The sequence below is a fragment of the Dasypus novemcinctus genome, chromosome 2 (genome assembly GCF_030445035.2).
Source record: "Dasypus novemcinctus isolate mDasNov1 chromosome 2, mDasNov1.1.hap2, whole genome shotgun sequence".
Classification (NCBI taxonomy): domain Eukaryota; kingdom Metazoa; phylum Chordata; class Mammalia; order Cingulata; family Dasypodidae; genus Dasypus; species Dasypus novemcinctus.
Window position 1 is genome coordinate 52,903,555 of NC_080674.1, and position 23,189 is coordinate 52,926,743.

A 23,189-nucleotide genomic window follows, 5' to 3' on the forward strand; every position below is an offset into this window, starting at 1 on the left:
TTCCCAATGAGCCCCAAAAAATGTAGGCATGGAAATGTTTACATTTGGTTTGCCTTAAACCCCAGGTGTAGGCTGGCCCTGTCAGACTGCTCTCTTTGCCATTGAGTTCCGTTAAAATATTATCAGTTTGAACCAAAGCCAAACAGTAAGTAAAGAGATCAAACATGTATGGTAGTACACACAGATCAGTATTTGAGAATGCCATGTCCATTTGTGCCTTTTCCACATTACGGTCACATATGATTGAATCTATAATTCTACAGAATTCTACAAATTGAATCTGTAGTGCCTCCAATGTTCAAAAGAATTTTTGACACAACAGTAAAAAGACTGCATATTTGAAAATGTATATGATGGAATGTGTTTATTATACCAAGTTCCAAAGCTCAATCAGCCCCAAATTGACCACCCAAGACAATCTTCTGTTCCCTCACTTCTTGTATGTTTTCACAGTTTCCAGTACTTGCAAGTATTTCTATGTAATGGGACTAAACAGGAACTAGAAAGCAGTGGCAGTTACTCCTCATGTTTTCCTTAAGAATGAGACAAGTTGACACCATACACTTCTTAAAAATGTATATACTTTTCATTTTCTGGTGTCAGTAACCCTGAAATAATTTTGTCTGTACTATTAATAGAATGATATCCTGTGGGAACATCTGTTTCCTCTTATCTCTACATGAGGGGCATCTTGGGCAGGTTTCCCAAGATGTTTTTATTTTTTGTTAACCAACTCAAGTATAAAAGTTCACATGGAACTATTTTGAAGAGACTCTTATGACATAAATAAAAATAAAGCTCTCTCTTGGGATTTTCACAGCGTATTCCATCAGGAGGGGATGGCGAGACACTGAAATTTTTTGGCCAGTCTATACATGGAGAAATGGATTTAAACGGTGACGGTCTGACTGATGTGACTATCGGGGGCCTTGGTGGTGCTGCCCTCTTCTGGTATGTATTTTAATAACAGCCAACCAACCTGATACTATTTAACAGAATTCCAGAGCTCTGCTATGATCGAATCATACCAAATGTTTATATCCTTTTGTGATCCATTATACAAATACAAATTATACAGCTGAGTAAGCTGGAGGGGTTGATAACTCTTAAGAAAAAAGAAACCATATAAAAGGAACAAGTAAAATAATCTCTTACATTGATTGACACTACCATAGGTACTCTTTCTGGAAAGGGGTAAAGGAGAAAGAGGGCTCATTGAGGATGTACATAAACAAGAAATTGTCTCTAACTTTGAGTCATTTACAATCTTTCAGGCCTAATTGACTATTCATTCATTTACCTCATACATAGAATTAGACAAGTGTGCAGCACTGTCTGAACATGTTTCTGTTGTTAGTCAGACAAAGAGGCAATTTCAACAATATCTTTGCTCAGCATTTAAAATGCCTGCATCTCCACATTGCCCCAACCCTTTCAGTTCACCATAAAATCCTAGTCATCGACCAGATACAAGCATTAATAGTAATTCTATACCCTAGCTTTAACCAGTAAGAAAGTACAGTTTCAAAAAAAGGTTCTAGTTGCAAATATTGACTGAAAAATAAATCCCTCAGGAATAATCTTAATGAGAAATGTGGTGTGATAATTTTAATGAAAAAGTTAGGAACTTCATTAGGAAATATAAGGAATGCTCCCCAGAGTGAACGAGTTAGACTCAGTTGTGGTTTCCCCACACATGACTTTTCTGTCCTTCTGTTTGAAGCTATAATTAGTACTAAAGTTGGTAGGTGTACATCCAAGAGACTTAAATCTTTGGGCTGTCGCTGTGCCATCTGGACCCTGAATCTCAATGGAGTTGCAGCACCTACTCTCCAGTTCATTGGTCTCACCCAGGACAGCTAACAAGGAGGTGATGATGGACAACTACCACACCAAGGAACCAAGAGAGTCTACAACTGCGAGCAAGAGAGTCCCATCCATTGGCCCTATGGTATCACAGCCCCTTCTCAATTAGAGGTGGAGTGGACATCACCATCCCTGCATCCTCAGGATTGGGGAATGAACTATGGTCTAAAGTAGACTTACTGGTATTCTGCTGTAGACTTATTGTGATTCTCGCAATGAAAGAAATTATATCATTGACATGGAGGCAGTGGCCACTGGAGGTTCTGAGCACAGGGAGAGGGAAAAAAAGGTATAACACTGGGGTATTTTTGGGACTTGGGAATTGTCCTGAATAACATTGCATTGACAGATACAGGCCATTATAAATCTTGCCATTACCTATAGAATTGTGTGGGAGAGAGTAGAAACTACAATGTAAACTTTAATCCATGCTTAGTGGCAATGCTCCAAAATGTGTTCATCAATTGCAATGAATGTACCTCATTAATGAAGGATGTTGTTAACATGGGAAAATGTGGGAGGTATGGGGAGTGGGGCAAATGAGAATCCCCTATATTTTTTATGTGCCATTTGTATAATCTAAGTGTCTGTGGATCAAAAAAAACATAAAGGGAATCAAAGTTTGAAGAGGTTGATCACTCGCTAGGTTTGTTTCAGCTAAAGTGCTGTATTATTAGGGCAATGTTATCAATAACCCTTTTAATGGAATGAGTACTGTGGGCGTGCCCCTGGGGCTGTTAGCTGTACGGCTGGCCGGGCCGTTAGCTAGACGGCTTTCGCCTCGGTGAGGCGAACTTCTCGAATGGGTTGTGAGTGACGATGGGGCCCCAGTAACACACAGCCAGGTTAAACACACAGTAACCACCCCGGAGAAGCAGGCTCGTGGCGCAGGTCTGGTTTATTGGGAAAGGGGCACAGCTTATATAGGCAGGGGTGGGGGCTTGAGGTGACATGTCAATTACAGATGGGCTAAGGGGATTGGGATAATATGAAGCAGCTACTTGATGGGATGAGGTAGTTTTGAAGTTGGCGCGCGCGGGCTTCTCTGGCGGGAAGCTGGCCAGGAAGAAGGTGCCTTTTGTGATAGCCATTGTGTATGCTTAGCGGCCATTCTGGCTACATGTTGTTTGCCAGCAAGCTCACCAACAGAGTACTAAATTTTTGTCCTTCACTGCTATTACATGGAAATTATATATTTGTTGCTTATAACAAAAAAAAAGGATGTATGATGTTTAGAGTATAACAGGACTATATATAATAACCAACTAAAAAAGAAAAGAAGCTAAATATCCCATCATAAGGGATAGAGTAAATAGATTAGGATACATGAGTATGTTGGAACAGTATACTGCCATTAAAAATAATGTTCTGAGTACAGTTCACCCTGTAGCATGCCTGCACCTATGTCTGGGGTGTGTACTTTTCTTTTTTTCTCTCATTTCTCAATAAACTCTTTGCTCCCTTGCCAAAAAAAGAAGAAAAAGAAAGAAAGAAGAAAAAAGTTCTGAGAAAAATATAAAAGTGGGAGGCTGTTCGTTATAATGATAAGTAAAAAGTGTGCATGCATAAATATGTATATTTGCCTATATATGCATATATATGTACAAATACGTGTGTGTGTGTCTATTCTTCTGTGAAGAAAAACAGACACACACACACACCAAAGAATACCAAATGTTAATGGTAATTGTTGCTGGGTGGTAGGATTTCAAGGTTTTCTTTATACATTTTTATGTTTTCTATGAGTAAATAGTTTTAAAAGAAAAATATCTGTCATTTTCTTAAAGTAAAAAGGCATAAACAGGGACATAGGTAAGCACAAGTTCCCTGGGTATAAAGAGCCAGTTCTGCTCCTAAGGCAGAAACCAGGTGAAGGTTCCATCAATTACGCTGAGTTGGCTCTAAAGTAGGCTCAACTTCCATACACTTTCCTTGCCTGAGATACTGTTTTGCTCTCATTTTGGATACGTGTAAACCACTGGGCTTTGTAGTTAGAATGACTGGGCTTACACTCCAGTTTTGCTCTAGTAACAGCTTTTGAACTTAGGTAAAATATTTAACCTCTCAGAGCCTCAGTTTTCTCACACCTAGACAGATAATATTTCTGGAAGTTAACATCAATGTAAAATTTAAATGAAATAATATATGTAACTAGTATGATATTTCAAATGTTATATTGCTTCTACTTCCCAGAAGTAGGAATAAGGTGGAACTTACAAGAACAGCCTAGTATTACAGTCCAGAAAACAGCTAGCAGGGTTCTCTAGGGGTCTCTGGACCCTTTCCAGATTGGAAACAACCTCACACTCCAAAATACTGTTTTAATTCTGAGGTTACATCTGGACCCTTGGTTCCCTCTTTTATCCCTCAAGGACAAAAGCACATCTTTGGCTTATTATCCAGAAGCCCAAGATGGTTCCAAACAACCTGTATATCCTCAGAAAATCAGCTATAATCCCTCAGGTGTCAAAGATCCATTAAAGCAATGGAGTCCCGAGAGCCCATACTAGACACGGAGGAGAACTGCCTTCCGTGCCCTCACAGTGCACTCCTCAACTGATGACAACCACTTGATGTAAAAAGTGTGAGTAATCACCATTGTTTATGCTTTGTAGGTCCCGAGATGTGGCTGTAGTTAAAGTGACCATGGATTTTGAACCAAAGAAAGTGAATATTCAAAAGAAGAACTGTCGGGTTGAGGGAAAGGAAACAGTATGCATAAATGCTATGGTGTGTTTTGATGTGAAATTAAAGTCCAAAGAAGACACTATTTATGAAGCTGGTAAGTTTTATATGTATTCATATATATATACACACACATATATATACATATATGTATATATATGTATTTATATGTATTCATATATATACACACACACACACATATATACATATACATATATATGTGTGTGTGTGTGTGTATATATATGAATATATATGTGTGTGTGCATGTGTGTGTATGTATGTATTTAAAACAAATACTTTTGGGTGGCTAGACAATTGCTCCAGTATGAGGAAATCCAGTAAGGTATTTTGTTTCTTCCCACCATAGTGAACTGCACATTATATTTGTCTCTGTGAACATGTTGAGCCTTGAAAAACAGTCTGCCACAGAATAGGCATGGGACCCCCATTAATTCTGGAGCAACAATATATCTGTATGCAGTGAACTCAACACTCCACAGTTCCCCTCACACGTTGCCATTTACCACAAACAAATGCTTTAAAAAAAAAGCACGAGATACCAATTCAGAAGCAGGGTTTGGAGGTGGGCTCCAAATGAGCCCAGTTTTCCCTCCCCTGGGTTTTCAGAAAGGACCCTCTCTCCTGTCTCCTGCCCCTTCCCAGGAAAGCCTGCTTTGCATAGGAAGGCTCTAAATGCGTTGTAGCCCCACATTCCCCTCTATCCTTTGGCTATCTATCAAGATGACAGTGGCTTTCCGGGGTCGGTGTAGTTCTGTGTTTTGCTCTCACATGCAACACGTCTACCTGTGCCTCCCTCCCTACATGCTGTACTCTCTGAGGCAGTTTTTTAATGATGTTGAAATAGGCTGGAGTCAAAGCTAAGAAGGCCATTGGCTGCAGAAGCGGAATTCACTCTGCAGAACAAACATAAGTAGAATGAAAAAAATCTTTAAGCCCTAAAATCTTTTTTAACTTTACTCTATATGTGCATATTTATGCTCTGAAATGGCCCCCAGATTAGAAGATAAATGAGAAATAAGAATGTAAAAAAATGACTTAAGTTTTCATATGCAGCATTATTTATTCTTATGTGATTTTTAAATTGTAACTATGTGATCCATTAAAGGGGATTATAGCCTCCATAGAAAAGATAAGGCTTAGTTTGTTTTCCTTATTTTGGTATGTTTATTTTATGAAACTTAATTGTGCTGTGAATACAACCTATCATGGCTTTTTAAGAAATAGGTAAAAATGTCATTAATGAATTCTTTCACTTCTATTAAAATGTAACAAAAATCAATATTCTAAGCAGGGCTCCCACATTTATAAATTTTAAAGAAATTTTAAGTGACTATCCAGTAAACATTCTGTAATCTGAATCATATGGTCAAGAAAAGAGATGATGTGTGGCACATGTGCATATTCCATGCCATGTGTCTGTATGTATGTGTACACATTTATGCACATGAACAAATAGGTGTAATTAAACATTAAAACCACTAGAACTCAGAAAGCAGTTCTATAAATTTCTTCAGGTTTACCTATATGACTGCAAATATCTCATTGTACTACCATAATATATATATGCTGAATAGAACCGTTTTGTTGAGTATTTCCTGTAGAAATTTTTCTATAATGCTAATTTAATGACCTGGGCCATATGAATTAGGCCCCCAATAAATATTTCTGTCATTTATTCTTTATTCTTTTTTTAATTGAATAGATATGCAGTACCGTGTCACACTAGATTCACTAAGACAGATATCACGAAGTTTTTTCTCTGGAACTCAAGAGAGAAGAATCCTAAGAAACATCACAGTTCGAGACTCAGAATGCACTAAGCACTCCTTCTACATGTTGGCAAGTAAATCATATATTATAGCTGTCTTACTCTAAATCAATAATAAATCATAGATAACTTATTTCAAGTCAATCAAGTTCTTTCTGTTTTGTTACAAAGTGCACATCACAAAATAAATTTTATTTTGTTTGTTCACTTTCATCAAAAAAATCACAGGTTTGTTGTTGTTGTTTTTTTCATTTCTAAGTACATTTCATAAAAATATCTTTAATCTTCCCTGTTTGTGTTATAAGACATCCATACATTGTAGAATAGTAAAAAACACAGTGGACCAGTTAACAAGTAACCTGGATTCATTCATTTATTCTTTCAACTTAAAACCATCATTTTCGTTTCGTGGGCCTCGTCTGAGAGATGTGAATGATAAGTAATTGACTGCCCTGAAGACACACTACTAGGCCGTTTGCTTTCTGAGGTCTCTTCACGTCCATTGAACTATGTATCTCACTCTTTGACTTTTTACTGAAGAAGAAAAAAACCTATATTCTAGCATCTGTAGTTTTGGTTCTACTGCATTTTCTTTTCATTTTGGTGAATCAGTGAACCTTGGAAAGCAAATTTTTAATTTTTAGAGATGGCTGGTAAACATAGTTATTGGGACACTGTATATGTGGAAGGTTCTCAGTGAAAAACAGGCATTTTCTTCCATTATTTATAATGGTTTTCTTAACATATACATGGTACTAATTTCAGAAAGCATGATGAAGATAATGAGATACAACATTGATTTCAGTAGCTATGATTGAGAATTAGAAACTTGCACATGCTATTGGGTTTAAAAAAAACAATTTGTTTTCTCACCTCTGGCTTACTTGTATATTCTTAATATACTCATATTCTGTATTTTGAAAATTGTAGTTAGGTGTAGGAAAGAAGCAGAAAATGTGCATCCGAGGGCACCATATTTATTCTCCTCTATGATTTTCACATCAATATTCCCCATGATATCTTTCAAAATAAATTTATTCTGTCAACTCTGTTACCAATCTCTGATCTGAAAAATAAAGCTGGAGTTGTCCTTCCTGTTCAGTTCAATGGAACTAAACATTTAGGAGTTAGAACTCAGAAAAAGGACATAAAACTAGATACAGCACCACCTCCAACTGTTGAAAATCACTGCAGTCTATATTTGTCCACAAATTCAATATTTAACTATTATGTATCTAGAAACTAGTGTTAAAAGGAATGAACTGGTTTTAAAATGCCCCCAAATATTTTGAATTATGATGGATATCTTAATTTTTATTCTGGAGTCAGCCAGGCTCAGGTTGTTATCCCAGCTTCCCTACATTCTGAGTGACTTCGGTGAAGATGCTTAGTTTTTCCTCTTTGAAATAAGAACCATAATAGCTATTCACCTTGGAGGATTGTTGCAATAATTAGCAGTCACATGTACAAGGCTTATAGTGCTGGACACTCCATAAATGGTGACTGTTACGGATTATAATAGTAAGAATTCTAATAAAATTCATGTCATTTACATTATGCTCACATTATATGATATCATAAAATCCTTACCTCTATAGCTATATGTTTTATTAATGAATTAATTATATTATTAAAATGCAATTCAACTTAAGTAAAGTTTGTCCATTTTTTTTTTTTTTTTTTTTAAAGATTTATTTATTTATTTAATTTCCCCCCCTCCCCTGGTTGTCTGTTCTTGGTGTCTATTTGCTGCGTCTTGTTTCTTTGTCCGCTTCTGTTGTCGTCAGCGGCTTGGGAAGTGTGGGCAGCGCCATTCCTGGGCAGGCTGCTCTTTTCTTTTCACGCTGGGCGGCTCTCCTCACGGGGCGCACTCCTTGCGCGTGGGGCTCCCCCACGCGGGGGACACCCTTGCGTGGCACGGCACTCCTTGCGCACATCAGCACTGCGCATGGGCCAGCTCCACACGGGTCAAGGAGGCCCGGGGTTTGAACCGCGGACCTCCCATGTGGTAGACGGACGCCCTAACCACTGGGCCAAAGTCCGTTTCCCAAGTTTGTCCATCTTAAGTTGGGAGATTTTCATGTAAGTATTCCATTGTGATTTTTAGCCTGAGGTCTCCAAAGGAACAATAATGTAAGGCAAGCAGCTCAGGGTGTGTGTCCTGACATGACAGGGTACAACATGTCCCTTTATTCCAGCAGGTCCCCTGAGCAGCGGTAAGGGAGTCAACTAGTCATTCTCTCAAGTCTTTGCATTCTAGCTGTGTCCCTTGTCAAAGCAGAATGGCAGTGCCCTCTGCAGTGAGGAAAAAGCCTGGTAAGATGATATGTCAGACTAGGTGTACAGGAATGTTCCAGTAAGCCAAATGAAGGTTAGAACATGCAAAAAATATATTTATATGATATACTTTGTGTTTCAACCTCTAGGACAAGCATGACTTTCGGGACTCTGTGAGGATAACTTTGGATTTTAATCTAACTGATCCAGAAAATGGCCCAGTTCTTGATGATTCTCTACCAAACTCAATACATGAATATGTAAGTCAGATTTTTTTAAAATTCAGAATATCTTTTTGCAACAATATTACGAAAAATCATGAAGCACATAAACATGCACACACATACATATACAAACACACACAAAACCCTAAAGGGGTTACATCTTTTGAAAAGAATTAGACTCTTCTACACTTTTCCCAATTCTTCTAACATCCTATTATTGGAGTTTAAGGGAGGTAATAAATGACACCCATTTTTACCTTGCCTGAATTCAGGATCCACTGAAAGAAAGACCTAAGAGCCAGCCAGCTGGAAACTGCAATCTCCCCTTTACTGCTAGGAAAGCAGAGCATGGTCTAGGCATGGGTGGCAGTGCCAATTGTCTCAGGCCTCCTTCATGGGTCCCCTGGTGAGACTTGAAGAATGGAGGGGCAGAGCAGAATGTGTATTTCCTGTGGTCACACTGCCACCCCCAGAGCAGAAGAGACAAGAACTGGGCAGTGCTCACTCAGTCCCTGCTTCCAAATTTGTAATTCAAGCCACCTCCCTACCCCTGAGAAAGAGTGGATGAGAGGTAAACAGGGTTCAGGAGGGAGGCACCGATGGGGGAAACATTAGGGATGGGAGATAAGTGATCCCACACACCTACCTTCGCCTCCCCTTTCTTCCTCCCAAACATTTATTGAGCATCCTGTACACAAGTATTGGACCTTCTACCAAGTCTAGCCTAGGAAATAGGTGTTATGTAGTGACAATTAGAGTGGAGGCTATAGAAGAGGATTTCAGAGCCCTAAGGGTGTGTCTATCTAGCCTGGGAAGTCAAGGAACACTCCCCTGAGGTTGTGACATTTAAGTGAAGACCTGATCTTTCCTCCTATTTGGAAGAGTGGGGAAAACAGTGTCTGGGTAGATGGGATAGTATGTGTGAAGGTCCTGAGAGAATAAAAGAAACTAACCTAAATTAAACTCACCAGTTGGGCTGAAGCAAAGAGTTAGGGGGAGAAGTGATGAGAGAGGACACCAGAGGCGCAGACAGAACCAGATCTTTCAGGACTTTGTGCCACTGTAGGAATTTTAAACTTCTTTGTGAAGCAGTGGAATGCTGTTGAAGATTTTTAATTGGTTTGGTGATAGGAACAGATTTGTGTTTTTTGTGGATTACTTCGGCTGCCATGTGGAAAATAATTGGAGGAAAACAAGAGTGGATGTGCCAGGTGAGTTAGGAGGCTGTTGCTTTTGTTCAGGGAGGACATAACGTGGCAGCAAGAATGGAGATGTGAAAGGACTTGAGAGATATTTACAAGAGAGGTAAAACAGACAGTTCTTGGTGATGGGTTGGATAATGGGGAAGGGATATAATGAAGCAGTGCAGTCAAGGAAAACTTCCACATATGTGGCTTGACCGTTTTCCACCCTCTTAACTGATCTCCATTGCATTCCTAACTATTTACCTCTTTTTAATAGAAAATCTCATAATTGAGTTGAGTACTAAAGTGTTACCCAATACATTTAAAATGAGAACTCCTTGATTTTTTTGAAGCTATTCTACCCTGGCAAACTAAAGCCAGTAAAAAATCTGTGAAAACTCTGCATTTTTAAAGGCCTGGAAGTAAAAGTTTCTTCTCTACTACAAATTACAAGAACTAACACAAAATCTTTAGGGTGTCTACAGTGAAATCTATCCTCTTTATGGGTTGCTTAGCATATTTGTGCAATATGTTATTTCTGTTACAAAACTAACAGATACTTTTCAGTAATGTTTAACTGAATTTTGAAAAAGTACTTTTCTGTGGCCATTTCAGATTCCCTTTGCTAAAGATTGTGGAAACAAGGAAAAATGTATCACAGACCTCGCCCTGAATGTCTCCTCAACAGGAAAAGATCCACTTATTGTGAAGTCCCACAATGATAAGTTCAACGTTAGCCTAACAGTCAAAAATAAAAAGGATAGTGCCTATAACACCAGAACAATTGTGTATTATTCTCCAAATCTTATTTTTTCAGGAGTTGAGGTAAACATTTGTTGCACACTCATTTATGCTGGTTCAGTTCAATACTAATTTATTGAACATGCTTTTCATACAAGTGAATTAATTGTTTATATGGGTTTTAGAATAAAAACTACTTTGTACAAAATTAGTATTCACTAATGTTGAAAGTACCAAGCTTCCCTTTAAGTTTTTGTCTAGGTGTCTTTCTTCAGAGAGCAATGTATCTTCTTGAAGTCACTGTGAGAAAGTGTCAGTGATGTATCACAATTTTATATTTCACAGAGTTCTTGAAGAGCTGAAAATGAGGCTGAGTCAAGAAAAAAGATAAACATAACAATCAAAGCCAAAACAGTTAACAGAGGGGCAGAGAGGGAGTGATGTGTTGAACCATTAAAAAAAAAAACTGCAGAAAAATCAGGATACCATTTTCCACTTTCTATGCAAAATATCTACATTGGCAAGAGATACATATTAAATGCCTGCTTCACATTTATTCACAACGGAAGCTCTCTGTCACTTCGGCAATAGCATGTATCTGTGTAAGGTGCTTCTTCAGGGATCTTGTGCATTTACATATCTGAACTTTGCTTTTATCCTAATCACCAAATGAATTCCCCTAAGCTAAAACTCTGTATACATCTATATGAATTAATAATATATATAATTCATATTAAAATTAATGCATTTATTGTATATACTGTTTGATGTCTCTTGTCCAGTTACTTTAAATTCGCATTTTCACTGATATTTCCTTCTGTTTATTAGGATTTCACTTAAAGATGTCATGACTAAGAGAGGCTTTGAAACATTATATATGACTACCATACATTTTAGATTCATTTAAGAATGTTAGTTATAAATACAAATATAACATTTGGGGAAATATTGCCACTGACTTTTCTCTCTGAAAAGAGTACTGTATGAAAAATCATTGCCTGTATCCCCTTTCAGTTGACTTAATGGTCTTGGCAAAGGGGCAGAGCTATAAAACCAACAATGCTTCTTCTCTGTATGTATTAACAATAGTAACAAGAATAACAATAACTACTTTCCTAAATTGTATTTATGTACCAGGCAATGTTTTAAGGTAACACTTATATAATTCTCATTATTTCATAAGAAGATATTCTGAGACTGTAAGATAAACCTGGGTTGTTGTTTGTTTTTATTTTTTCTCATTTAACATCTCTGTAATTGCATTTTACACTTGATGGTGTTTATTTATCTGGCATTATTTTTTCTTCTTTCTTATTGGTATATACAATAATGGTGAATTGTGGGGAAAACGGACTTTGGCCCAGTGGTTAGGGCGTCCGTCTACCATATGGGAGGTCCGCGGTTCAAACCCCGGGCCTCCTTGACCCGTGTGGAGCTGGCCATGCGCAGTGCTGATGCGCGCAAGGAGTGCCGTGCCACGCAAGGGTGTCCCCCGCGTGGGGCTCCCCCACGCGCAAGGAGTGCGCCCGTGAGGAAAGCCGCCCAGCGTGAAAAGAAAGAGCAGCCTGCCCAGGAATGGCGCCGCCCACACTTCCCGTGCCGCTGACGACAACAGAAGCGGACAAAGAAACAAGACGCAGCAAACAGACACCAAGAACAGACAACGGGGGGAGGGGGGAAATTAAATAAATAAATAAATCTTTTAAAAAAAAAAAAAAATGGTGAATTGTATATCCAATGACACCTTAAGTTTGATGAAATAGAATTTGACTAACTCCACTTGACAGAAAATCAGACCCAAATATGTGAGGAATCTTGATGAGGATAAAATTTAAGTCAGAATTTAAGTCCTGATGGTCCCAGTTCAAAGACCATGCTCTTACCCATTATACTAAACTCTTTCAGTGAGTAGTATTCACTGTGGGCTTCTCTGAACCAGTCACTATGTGGATTATTTCATGCAGCCACTGCAATCATGCTGTATGGTAGCTGCTATTAGTTCTTCTGTTTTACAAGCAAGGTTTTAGGTGGGACAGTGTGATGTACTTTTTCCTTCAATCATCCTAAATTTAAGTGTTTACAGATTTCCTTGGATTGTGGGACAGGTGATCCCAGGATACTATGAGTCGCTCACCTAAACTGGGAAACTAATTTTGGCAATACAGTCACCAAGGCACAGCCAAAAAAATTTAGGACACCAAGCTCAAATAATTGCTTGCTTATCTACTCTAATTTTTTTCTACTTTTCTTCCTAGGCTATCCAAAAAGACAGTTGTGAATCCAACCATAATATCACATGCAAAGTTGGATATCCATTCCTGAGAAGAGGAGAAGTGGTGAGCAGAAAACAAAATATGGCAATATGGATATGAAAAACAATATGCCCAAAGCTGAATATATAAATCTTCCAAATGGTAGTTTAGGGTGATATAGATGAAAAAGACTGAGTTTAAATTTTTGACAGCTTGGATAAATGTCAATAACTTCATGAATCAAACTCAAGTACCAAAACAAAATTAAAAATTTATGCTGGATAATTTATATAAGATGGTGCTGGGAAATTTTAGTATAAGACTCTCCTATGTAAGTATGCTTTTCTGTACTATAGGAATAAGAAATCTATTCTTTCAAACAGATTGATTTAGAAATTGATACAGAAGCACTCCTTTCATTTTCTCTCTCTTTTTGTTAACAAGTTCATTGAGTTATAATTCACACACCACAAAATTTACCCATTTTAAAGTGTACAATGCAGTGGTTCTCAGAATATTTGTGGAATTGTATAAATACCCAATTCATTTTGGAAGGTTTTTGTCACCCAAAAAAGACACCCCATGCCATTAGCAATCACCCTCCATTTCCCCCAGCCCTAGAAACCGCTAATCTATCTTCCGTCTTTATGGATTTGCTCTGGACATTTCATACAAATGGAATCTTACAAATGTGGAATTTTAGGACTGTTTTCTTTCACTTAGCATAATGTTTTCAAGGTTTATCTATGTTATAGCATATATCAGTACTCCATTCCTTTTTATTACCAGAGACTATTTCATTGCTTAGACATACCACATTTTGTTTCCCCATTCACCAGTTGGTGGACGTTTGGTTTGTTTCCACTTTTGGATTACTATGAATAATACTGCCATGAATACGTGAACTTTGTGTACAAGCTTTAGTGTGGACATATGTTTTCAATTCTCTTGGGTAGAAACCTAGGAATGGAACTGCTGGCTCATATGGTAACTTTATGTGCCATGTTTGGGGGAACTGCCAAATTGTTTTCCAAGCTGGCTGCACATTTTACATTCCCACCACCAATATATGAGGATTCCAATTTATCCACATTGTCATTCTTTATCTCTTTGATTATAAGCCATCCTAGTTGGCATAAAATGGTATTTCATTGTGGTTTTGATTTGCGTTTTCCTAATGGCTAATGATGTTGAACATCTTTTCATGTACTTGTTGACCAATATTTTCTTAGGAGAAATGTCTGTTCGGATCTTTTGCCCATTATGGAACTGAGTTATTTTTCTTTTCTATTACTGAATTGTAAGAGTTCCTTATATTGTCTATATTGATCAAATCCCTGAGCAGACATATGATTTGCAAATATTTTTTCCCATTCTGTAGGTTGTCTTTTCACATTTTGTTGAAGTCTTTTGAAGAACTACATCTTTAAACTTTTGAAAATTCCAACTTACCTATTTTTTTGTCACTTATGCTTTTGTCGCCCTATCTAAAATGGCTTTTCCTAACCTAAGGTCATAAAGATGTTTTCTTGTGCTTTTTTTCTAAATTTATAGTTTTAGTTCCTATAATCCATTTTGAGGTACTTTTTAAATATGGTGTAAGGAAACAATCCAACTCATTCTTCGTGTGTGGATATCCATTGCCCCAGCACCATTTGTTGAAAAGACTCTTCCTTCCCCATTTAATTGTCTTCTCACTTGTTGAAAATCAATTGGCTGTCAATGTGAGAGTTTATTTCTGTACTCTGAATCCTATTTCTCTGATCTACTTATATATTTTTTATGTCAGTACCATACTGTCTTATTACTGTATCTTTTTAGTAAGTTTGAAGTCATGAAGTGTAAGCCCTTCAACTTTGTTCTACTTTTTCAAAATTGTTTTGGCTATTCTGGGGTTCCTTGCATTTTTACATGAATTTTGGAATCGGCTTTTCAATTTCTGCACAAAAGCCAACTGGTATTTGATAAGGGTTGGACTGAATCCTGAAGGTCAATTTGGTAAGTATTGTAATCTCAACAATGTTGACTTCTGATCAATGATTATAGAATATCTTTCCATTTATTTAGATCTCCTTTAATTATTTTCAAAAATATTTCATGGTTGTCAAAGTACTAATTCTGTCCTTTTATTCATTTTATTCCTAAGGTGAAGTCAGTACTTATTACTCACAGATTTTGCATTTGCCTATTTTCTTACTAAAATTGATTTATAACCCCCAATCAATACTTGTAGCCCATCCATGGTTATTCATGGATATGAGCAGAATAGCAAAAATTTTAAGCCACCCCATGCATGTGTTTACAGCTGTGGGCAAACAAGGCTCTGCCTTCCTGTTTCAGTCTCATACTATAAACAGGTATACTTTTTTTACAGTATATTTAGTGCCACTTTTTTTTTTTTTTACATTTTTGTACCTCTTGTTTGTGATTTTGCTCTCTAAAATGGTCCCTAAGCTTAATGCTGAAGTGCTGTCTAGTGTTTCTAAATGCAAGAAGGCCATGATATGCCTTATGGAGAAAATATATGTGTTAGATAAGCTTTGTTCAGACTTGAATTACACTGTTGTTGGCTGTACATATGTGTGTACTTTCATGCATTTTCATTGAAGGTTGCTTTTCAGTCTGAGTATTAGCTCATCTAGTCACTATTGCATAAAGGAAGGTGATGGTTAGTATAAACAATTCTTATTAATATCATTTGGATGAAGTGTTTAAATCATATTAATATGCAAATATCATTGCTACATATATTTAGAAACATATGTATATCATATCTTATTCTACTATATAAATTTTGAGATATGATAAGATTTTGATAAAATTATAGTTTTTAACTTCCTAATTTAAGTTTAGGTAACAGCATCTATGTAAATTAAATATTTTATCAAAGTAAATGTTTCTTTTATCATGTTACTAAAGATATGTATTTTTTATTTCATAGGTAACTTTCAAAATATTATTTCAGTTTAATACATCTTATCTCATGAAAAATGTGGCCATTCATTTAAGTGCAACAAGGTCGGTTTATATGTATGTATGAGTAGATATTGTGTGTGTGTGTATATCTATATAAATATATGTAGATATATATGTAATTTATTTCATGAATTCAGAGTATTTTGCTTTGTATACTCACTCACATTTTCTTACAGCTTGAATGGGATCACTGGAAATGGAAAGCAATGGATTACTTTGCTTCACAGAAATACCCTTATCAGTAATTAGCAAAATAAAGACATTTTCATTTAATAGAAATAATACACCTAAATGGATTAAATCAGTGGTTTTAGGAGCTATAGAATGTAGTGTAATCACACATTCATTATATCTGCCAAGTTGCATTAAAATTTATTTAGAATTTCACAGACTTTGCTAATCTAAAAACTTTGGGGGATTTCTTTTTTTTTTTTAATAATAATAATAAACTTTATTTTTAGAGAAGCTTTATAGTTACAGAAAAACTTATTAAACTATAAAAGGGAATCATGAAACTTTAGTTCCACATGTTGATTCAGTTAATTGTAATGGATAGTTTTTACAGAAAAATTATGCCAAATGTATAGGGAGTATTTAATACATTTCATCCAAATGAGTCAAATATCCTGAAAAATATCATAGAACACACAGGCTAAAATCAGCAAAGTACTAATAAGGACATTGAAATAGAGGTTTAACTTTCTTATAACTCACTGGCTTTAAGCTTCTGAGATCAAGCTATGTCCTTGGTCTCTTCTTTCCCAGTAACTTATACAGTGTCTGGCATTTAACAAAATATTAAATAGATGTAGAGGAATGTAGTTTTTTTTTAAGGAATGAATGAACAGATGGATGAATGCATTCTGTATGTCCAATTCATTTCAACTCACCAAATATTTATTTGACATTTACGATCAACAAAATATTGAATTAATCACTGTAGGGAATTTAAAAAATTAATATTATAAGGTAGGTATTATAGCAGAGGTTTGAATCTAGTGTAGAAATTGTAATAAATGGTAAGCATGAGGAAAATCCTTTAGAGAGATAGAAACTATATCAGAGGGACTTAATAGAGACTGAAATAATATCTGCATGGCAATGAGAACTCAAGAAAGCTTTGTCAAGGCAATTATAACTGAGAAACACCTAAAGGATCAATAGCATTTCAAAAATGGAGAGGTTGGTGGGTAAGGGTGACCGAGAATTATAGGCAAAATACACAGCATGAGAAAAAATTCAAATTTAAACCAGTAGAGGATCTTTTTCAGGAATATTGGACAATACATTTAGCTCAAATATACAGAATACTGAAGGGGTACTGGGAGGTAAGGAAGGAGTGTATATCCTCTCAGTTATGGAGGAAACTGAATATCAGCATGACTTAATCAAACAGGCCTTGAGGAACCAGAAGAGTCTTTGAGAGGTGAAGTCATATGTACAGAGCTGATTTAGGAAGATTAATTTGGCTGCAGTGTATAATGGGCGGGAAAGAGGGGCACTATTCACACCAGTCATACCAATAACCATAACCCAAGGCAAGATGCTGCTTTTCACTGTCCTGTTGCTCACACCAAGCCACTTTAGACACTGGGGAACAAGCAGAACCATTAAAAGGCATTCACTGTCCATCCTGAGAGACAGTGTGCTAGTCTGTATAACATGGTGTTACCGTATGCACAGCTATTTCCAATAGAAGGGCCCTCCTGATCCAGCATCACAAGGGAGAAGCATGTCTCTCAGTGAGAAGGTGATTTTTTACAAGTACACAAGCAAGGAACTGGGGGAATCTTCCCCAAACCAGTTCAAAGTGAGAATGAGAGCTAGGATTTTTATAGGCAAAGGAGAAGAGTAAGGGAGAAGAGAAAACATTTAAAAATAAAAGTGATACGTTAGCTTGCCGGGGTCTTGTGAGGAGGGTACATGCAGTCAGTACTGCATTGTCCAAACACATTCAACTTGTCTTTGGTTTCAGTGGCTAATAAACCACAGTTTATATTTAGCTTTTCAGGTTCAAGGTCTACATGGCTCCTTTCACAGCCAACTACTCAAGGATACCAAGTTTTTTGTCTCTGAGAAAAGTTATAGATTTACTGGGTCATAAGGTGTTCCTGATGCCAGTCTGTCTAGTTTTGCTTTGAGACATTATCTTATTCCTGTAAGCAAAACTGAGAAGGTCTGGGTAATATCCTTCAAGGAACTAAGTACAAAGAGTTAACTTCTAAAACTAGAAAAATAGGAAACCTGCTCAATTAGTTTTATCTTTCAGATAAAGAAAGTTTAGAGGGAAGTGGAGTTGGCCCAATGGACAGGGCATCCGCCTACCACCTGAGAGGTCGGCAATTCAAACCCCCGGCCTCCTTGACCCATGTGGAGCTGGCCCATGCACAGTGCTGATGCACACAAGGCGTGTCCTGTCACGCAGGGGTATCCCCTGCGTGGGGGAGTCCCTCACATAGGGGAGCGCCACACACAAGGAGTGCGCCCTGTAAGGAGAGCCACCCAGCGTGAAAGAAAGTTCAGCCTACCCAAGAATGGCACTGCACACATGGAGAGCTGACATAGCAAGAAGATGCAACAAAAAGAAACACAGATTCCCAGTGCCACTGATAAGGATAGAAGCAGTCACAGAAGAACGTGCAGCGAATGAACACAGAGAGCAGACAATGGGGGGGTTGGAGGGGGAAGGGGAGAGAAATAAATAAAAAATAAATCTTAAAAAAAAACAAGAAATTTTTAGTAAGCACATTTTCCAGCTCTCAGGAGTGAAAGGGCAAGGTACTGATAATAATGACAGCTAGCACTTATTGAGTATATCCTATGTCCCAGGCATAGTTTTAAGCAATTTACATTTGCCACCCATTTAATCATTAATTAGTCATTAATCATAAAATCCTCATTTATTAATGGGGAAATCAAGGCACAAACATTAAATTTCCTGCTGTTTGGCCCTCGAGCATCATTTCATCACCATTATGTCATTATATCACCATTATATTGTTCTGTAAATGCTTTTTAAATACAGGGCAGTATGGGATATGTGTGTGTGTACCCACTGTATAAATGAAATGATAACTAAAATCAAGGGAATAAATAGGTGCTTAGCAAATAACGTAAACATCAAAGACTTGGTATGGAAAGACTATTGAATGAAAAGACAAAAGATTTTAGATTCACTCTTAGCTATGACCCTAATCTAATCTCTCTTTCAAGGTTGCCATCCGTAATAAATAACTATCACCAAGGAGATTTGTGTTAAAACCACAAATTTCTGGGCCCCAACTTGGACCTATGAAATCCACATTTTTAGGAGGGAGGCCCAGGAATTTGTATATTTTAACAGTTGGCCCAGGGACTCTTATCCTTATCCTTGCAGAAGTTTGAAAACCACTGGACTGTAGTAGTCAACTCGAACTGCATATCAGAATCAACTTGGAAACTTTAAATGATACCCATCTCTGACCTCTTCCCACTCCCCACCATGATTTAAAAATCAGGAATTCTTCTCTTTTGTGCTTTTATTTCATTTTCAAGGGAGGCTGCTTCTTCTGATTCTTAGAAATGTCTCTAAATAGTCAGTAGTTTCATGATTGGTCATGCAGGTGTTGGTTATTTTCTAGTGACAGCGAAGAACCTCCTGAAGTCCTTTCTGATAACGAAGTAAACATTGCTATCCCAGTAAAATATGAAGTTGGACTGCAGTTTTCCAGGTAGGAGTGTATGGCATTTTTGGGTGACTGCCTTTCTACTAACCCACTGGTTTTCAAATGTGGTTCCTGGCAGAGAGCATCAGCATCATCCGGGAACTCGTCAGAAAGGCAAATTCTCAGGCTTACCCCAGAACTACTAAACCAGGAACGCTCGGGTCGGGGTCCAGAAGTCAGCCTTAAGCCCTCTAAGTGATTCTCGTGCACCCTAAAGTTTGAAAACCAATGTACTAAATAATCCGAACTGTGAGGCGCTAGTGAATTAGCAGGCCAGTTTTACCTCCTACATGCAAGCTGAGGACCCGGCAGTCTTTTACAAGAGACATGGTTAGGGTTAATGAGGCCACCAGCGTGTTTATTGGCCATTATTCTAATCATATGGGCTCTGATCAGTCTGCCCATTCTGAATACACAAGATTAAATCATTTCTCATTAACAAGATTATTTTTATTCTTTAGCTAATCATAAACCATCCTTTTTCCTGCAAACTCCTTATCAGTTCAGTCAATCATGTTGGCATACTTTCCCTCTATAAACTCTCTTGCTTAAGCCGGACTCCAAGCTTTTGTTAAATAAATATGTATAAGATATATAGAAAGTATAAAAATCCGTGGCGAGTTCAATTCAGTGTAAAAATCTTATTAATTTATTGTCTATGGCACTCACTTTTTGCCAATGATAGATTACAAAAATGAGAGGATTAATGAATATGCACATAGATTTTGCTTGTATATCTTAGCTTTTAAATTCTATTGACTGTTTCCTATTTTGTTATATCCCTTCCCCTTGGTACAGTGAAATTTCCATTTACTTAATATAAAATTTTGGTAAGCATTTCTAAAAATTTTTGTCTCCTCTTGACTGAAATGCTGCTTGAAATTTATTTATATTATATTTCATTCACACAAGTTCATCCAAAGAACATGAGGAAGCTGTATGGAGAAGATTAAAGTTTTCTTCTTAAAATTTAGCAATAATAAATATAGGACTTTATAAATTATGAAAATGTAAAAAGAATAATCAGTTTAAAAGTCAGCACCACCAAAAATACCAAGGTTTTGAAAGTTAATTCATGGAAACGTTTCACTTGGTAACAATGCATCAGTAATTATTGAACTAAATCATATAACCCTTTTCATTAAAGATTTTATGTTTAGGTTTCAGGGTAGAAGAATTTCCCCCAATTTGAAATCTTTATAAGTAATTTTTGTGGAATTACATTGTATAGAGAAAGAAAAAAAGAATGTAGTTAAATAAAAGTTAAACATTATGCTATGTTTTTTTTCCTTCTATCAATTAATTCCTTTTAAGGTCTGCAAGTGAAAGTCATATTTTGATTGCGGCCAATGAGACAGTCCCTGAAAATATTAATTCTACTGAGGACTTTGGAAATGAAATTAACATATCCTACTTGGTAAGAGTTCCTCTAAATTAATATTCTAAAAGAATTACTTGTAAACTCATAAATTAGATAGCAGTATTAATATACATGAAGAAATATGGTGTTTCAACATTTAATATGTATTCCAGCCTATTTTTCTTTATAATTTCATTATTTTAAAATAATTTTATTTAAATTGTTGATGACTATACCTTGACAAAATTATCAAGACCTAATTTTCTAATTTCCTCATAAGTACAATTAATTAAAATGGCTTCTTAGAAAAATGAACTATGGGTCCTAATAGGCATGATCTACAAATCTATAGATTTGATTTGTGTTATTTTTCAGTATTGCTCATTAAAGCACTTTTTAAAAATTATGAATATTTTTGAAATTGATCATTCCAAAACTGTCCTGATATCTTGCTTTTCTGAACATGAATAAATATATATCCCATTATACTTATTTCTGCCTTTCATATGTATTATACTGTAACTTATTAGTATTGCTACTACTAACTTCTTAGGTAAGGTTTTCTAAAAGAATGTTTATTTTTCCTGTTTTATCCTTCATAGCAAACTTTTCCTAACTGCAATAGAAAGCAATCATGGAATTGAGGCAGACTTTTATTTTAAGTAATGCCTGTTTATATACATAAGCTCAAGTTAAGTTACTATCTCTAGAGGAAAAGAGAGCCCAGTTCAAATGAAGGATTTAAATATGTATTCAAAAGTATGAAAAAAAAATGCAATGTAATTGTGGGGGAAGATGGTTTCAATCTCTTTGGGAGTTGCTAGCAACAAAAATAGGAAGTTATCTTATGAAGTGGAAATAAATGTTTACTCTTAAGATACCTATCATTGTTTTTAATTATGTTAGCTTTCTGAAACTATTGTGAAAATTTATAACCTGGAAATTTGCATGAATGCCGTTATTCTTCTAGATTCTGAGACAAATTTTTGGAATTCAAGGCTACCAGGTTTCTCTAGCATCATTTACTTTTTCCTCAGTACGAGAACTCAGCATACAATTAAGAAAGAAAAGGAAGGGAAGGAGGGAGGGAGAGAGGGAGAGAGGGAAGGAGGGGAAAGGAGGAAGGGAGAATGGGAGAAAAGAATGGGCAAGGGAAGGGCAAAGAAGGGAAAAAGGAAGAAAGGACTTTGAATGTTGTAGATCTTCACATATTTTCACGTATTATTGTCCAAACTTGAAACAGGTACCCTCAAACTATTTTAAATAATGTTGATATAAATATCTGTATCCCATACCTTAAATCTTAGTGTGTATCTCTGAGATCACTGGGATAAATTCTTGAATGAGAGTAATGGAATAAAATTATGAACACTCTTAAGGTGAGACCCAGTAACTTTATATCTAGGAATTTACCCTAGAAAATTATTGGTGCTGTAATAATTTAAGGCATGTTCTTAAAAAATGTTATTTGTAATAGTTTAAAAATGAAAAACCTAAGCACAGTGTAAAAACTTAACAACAAGAAATTGCTCAAATAATTTATCATACAGTTATTCAGTGGGGAGACAGCTTATTATAATAGTTTGAATTTACTAGCTCTGCAAACTTGAAGATCTTTATTCTTGTTCTGTGTTTCCTCATATATGAAAAAAGCAAAAATAAGAGAATCTACCCAGTAAGGTTGTTAACAGGACTAAAGGAAATAATGCAAATAAGAAGATTAGCAAGTGCCTGCCACATAGTCAATAATTAAATGGATATTGTGGTTGCCATTAAGTAGCTTAATAAGTCATCTTATCAAGGAACTTAAAAATGTATGGCAAAATGCCACAATATAATAAATTTTACAAACAACATACAGGGTTTTGTATATGATACAAATTTTATTAAATATACACCTATGTAAATGATAAAGATAGGTAACTTATATGCTAAAATGTTACCAAGAAGTGGAATGGGAGGAAATTTTATTTTCTTTTTGTTTTCAATATTTTCCACTGTTTCTACAAGGTACATTTTTTAATAAGAAAAAATTATTGATAATTATAGGATATATAGTTTCTTACTAAACACCAGGAAACATGGAATTAGACTGGGAGGCCATGCCAGGCATGACCAGGACATATTGCAA

The 23,189-nt window shown here is 36.3% G+C and overlaps 1 protein-coding gene across 2 annotated transcripts in view; it reads left to right on the forward strand.

Annotated features, from left to right (window-relative positions):
- ITGA1 (integrin subunit alpha 1) overlaps nucleotides 1-23,189 on the forward strand; it is a 186,422-nt gene that overhangs the window by 144,653 nt on the left and 18,580 nt on the right. For both annotated transcript variants that reach the window (XR_009188370.2, XM_058308837.1), the window contains exons 15-23: nucleotides 821-951; nucleotides 4,482-4,648; nucleotides 6,275-6,411; nucleotides 8,767-8,877; nucleotides 10,641-10,850; nucleotides 13,022-13,102; nucleotides 15,960-16,036; nucleotides 19,615-19,704; nucleotides 21,013-21,115. Coding sequence is in view for 1 of the 2 variants with exons in the window: in XM_058308837.1 (XP_058164820.1) it covers nucleotides 821-951; nucleotides 4,482-4,648; nucleotides 6,275-6,411; nucleotides 8,767-8,877; nucleotides 10,641-10,850; nucleotides 13,022-13,102; nucleotides 15,960-16,036; nucleotides 19,615-19,704; nucleotides 21,013-21,115 (1,107 nt within the window). In the remaining variant the exon portion in view is untranslated. The remainder of the gene's footprint in view (nucleotides 1-820; nucleotides 952-4,481; nucleotides 4,649-6,274; nucleotides 6,412-8,766; nucleotides 8,878-10,640; nucleotides 10,851-13,021; nucleotides 13,103-15,959; nucleotides 16,037-19,614; nucleotides 19,705-21,012; nucleotides 21,116-23,189) is intronic.